Source organism: Branchiostoma belcheri, unplaced genomic scaffold (assembly GCF_001625305.1).
Source record: "Branchiostoma belcheri isolate BF01 breed outbred unplaced genomic scaffold, Haploidv18h27 scaffold32, whole genome shotgun sequence".
Taxonomy (NCBI): domain Eukaryota; kingdom Metazoa; phylum Chordata; class Leptocardii; order Amphioxiformes; family Branchiostomatidae; genus Branchiostoma; species Branchiostoma belcheri.
The window spans coordinates 1,474,630-1,476,640 of NW_017803932.1; the positions used below are offsets into that span (position 1 = coordinate 1,474,630).

Here is a 2,011-nt window from a genome sequence, read left to right on the forward strand (position 1 = left end):
CATAAGCAATTGAGCAGACCGAGTCATCTTGAAACAGAAGGCATAATGTTCGAATCCATCTTACCTTCAATAGCTTCCAATGTCCAACACTCTATCCAATACACATAAGAGATAACGCTTTACACGACGGTTTTGACTGTAACTTAAGTAACTGTTTAATACTTAAAGACTAAGGTGTCCTAAAAAAATATGGCTTTGCGGAAACAAATGTAACTTTGCCATAGCTTAAAACGGTGACGCTCAGGGACATTGCCGAATACTCAAGGACACGTTCGAGTAGGTTTATCCCAGTCTCCCGTGCGTAAATAAGTATTTTTCTACCCTCCAGGGCCAATGTAAAGTAAGGAAACATTAATCAATAATGATGATACAATACTATAATAGTATTTACAGAGGCCTACCATTCCGTGTTTGTCCCGGTTCATCACTCAGTCAGTCATGCAGTTGTCAGATCAGTAACGTTAGATCATGAGAAAGTTGACTCCATCTTGTCGCCATCCCAGGTCGTCCAGGCTTAAATATTTGTTTTCGTGCTGTGTTAATAACACTACTAAAACCTCTCCTTTCTCACTTATCTAAGATAACACTACCTTTCCATGATAAGTATTTAAATGTCCACGTTAACGTTATATTTGACAATATTTCAGCCTATTGGCTTCCACTGTTGGACATTGTCTATTCTTTTGCTGATCTTGCTCAAATAAGCCATCGGTTTTCTTGTACAGCAATTTGGTTACTTCATTCCTCATTGCAAAATCTGAATGTATGCTTTAACCACATCCATTCAATGAAGATTCCCATTATTACACAGGACGAGAAGAACCAGATTCTGACGGCAGAGGTCTGGTTAAGAATGGTGAGTTTGCAATATTTTTATTTGTCAACAACCCTTGTATTACGTATAATCAAGTTATGCATTTGACTTATATCTGTCTATTCAAATACATTGCCTGTACATAGATCTGGTACGTTGGACTTGTACCCAAATACGTGTATACCGGTACGCAGCACCACTACACATGCTTTATATTTTCCCCGACAAACTCCTGGACGAAAGATTGCCTACAGACGTGTACTGCCAAAGTTCATGGTTTGAATCTGCCATCCATTCGGTGGTCGGTTACCTTCTTGTGCACTTTACGTTGTTCCAGAAATGGACTGACGAGTTTCTGACCTGGAATGTGAGTGAGTACGGTGGGATAGAGACCATTGCAACACAAGCGGAGAATATCTGGAGACCAGACATGTTCCTTTACCACAAGTAAGCAGCTTGTCAGCGACTGACGTCTTTTAAAGGATATCGTAGTCAGATGATTACATTACATATGTGAACATTTCATCCTTTTCAAATGTGCATGTGCCTTAAAAATCTTGTCTAGATGTATGGCACTAACCAGAGGATTACGCATATCTTTCATACCTTTTCGTAAGAGAGCAATGTGACATTATCTGAATAGCGTTATACATGTAAGTCATTCAATCGGTTAAACTACATCTACAACTATTTGAACATGATATAGTAAAAGACCCAATTACATGCACTGTCAGGTTACGACTTTGACATGTGCGGTAGAGAGTTGAAAAATTGTCATTGGATGTTTTGGTACTGATGAAAAAACTGAGAATCTAATCTAATCGACCAAAACTTACAGCGTAAACCACGAGTTTGGCGGGTGGCTGGAGGATGTGGTGATGATCTCTTCTAACGGCCAGGTGGACTGGAAAGCCCCCGCCGTGACCATGTCTGCCTGTCTAGTGGACGTGTCTGACTTCCCCTTCGACAAACAGAAATGTTACCTACAGTTCGGCTCCTGGAACCAGGACGGTCGCCATGTTGACTACTTCAGTGAGAGCGAAGTTGGGGACATGGCGAATTTAATCCGGTAGGTCACGTGACACCTACAGACAGAAGACGTTTAATCATATTTACCTAGGACTAGTTGTTTTAACAGTATGCCTATTGGCCCTTGCTCTGCATTCCATTGTGCTGAGTCACACAATACAGTAAAGA

At 40.8% G+C, this 2,011-nt stretch overlaps 1 protein-coding gene across 4 annotated transcripts in view; it reads left to right on the plus strand.

Moving 5' to 3' along the window:
* Positions 1 to 2,011, plus strand: part of LOC109474837 (neuronal acetylcholine receptor subunit alpha-10-like) — a 14,817-nt gene that overhangs the window by 8,806 nt on the left and 4,000 nt on the right. The window contains exons 3-5 of one of the 4 annotated variants that reach the window (XM_019775269.1): positions 812 to 856; positions 1,152 to 1,261; positions 1,653 to 1,883. The exons of 2 other annotated variants lie outside the window; for them this stretch is intronic. In XM_019775269.1, the coding sequence (XP_019630828.1) occupies positions 812 to 856; positions 1,152 to 1,261; positions 1,653 to 1,883 (386 nt within the window). The remainder of the gene's footprint in view (positions 1 to 811; positions 857 to 1,151; positions 1,262 to 1,652; positions 1,884 to 2,011) is intronic. One more of the 4 variants, XM_019775273.1, reaches the window with a different exon arrangement.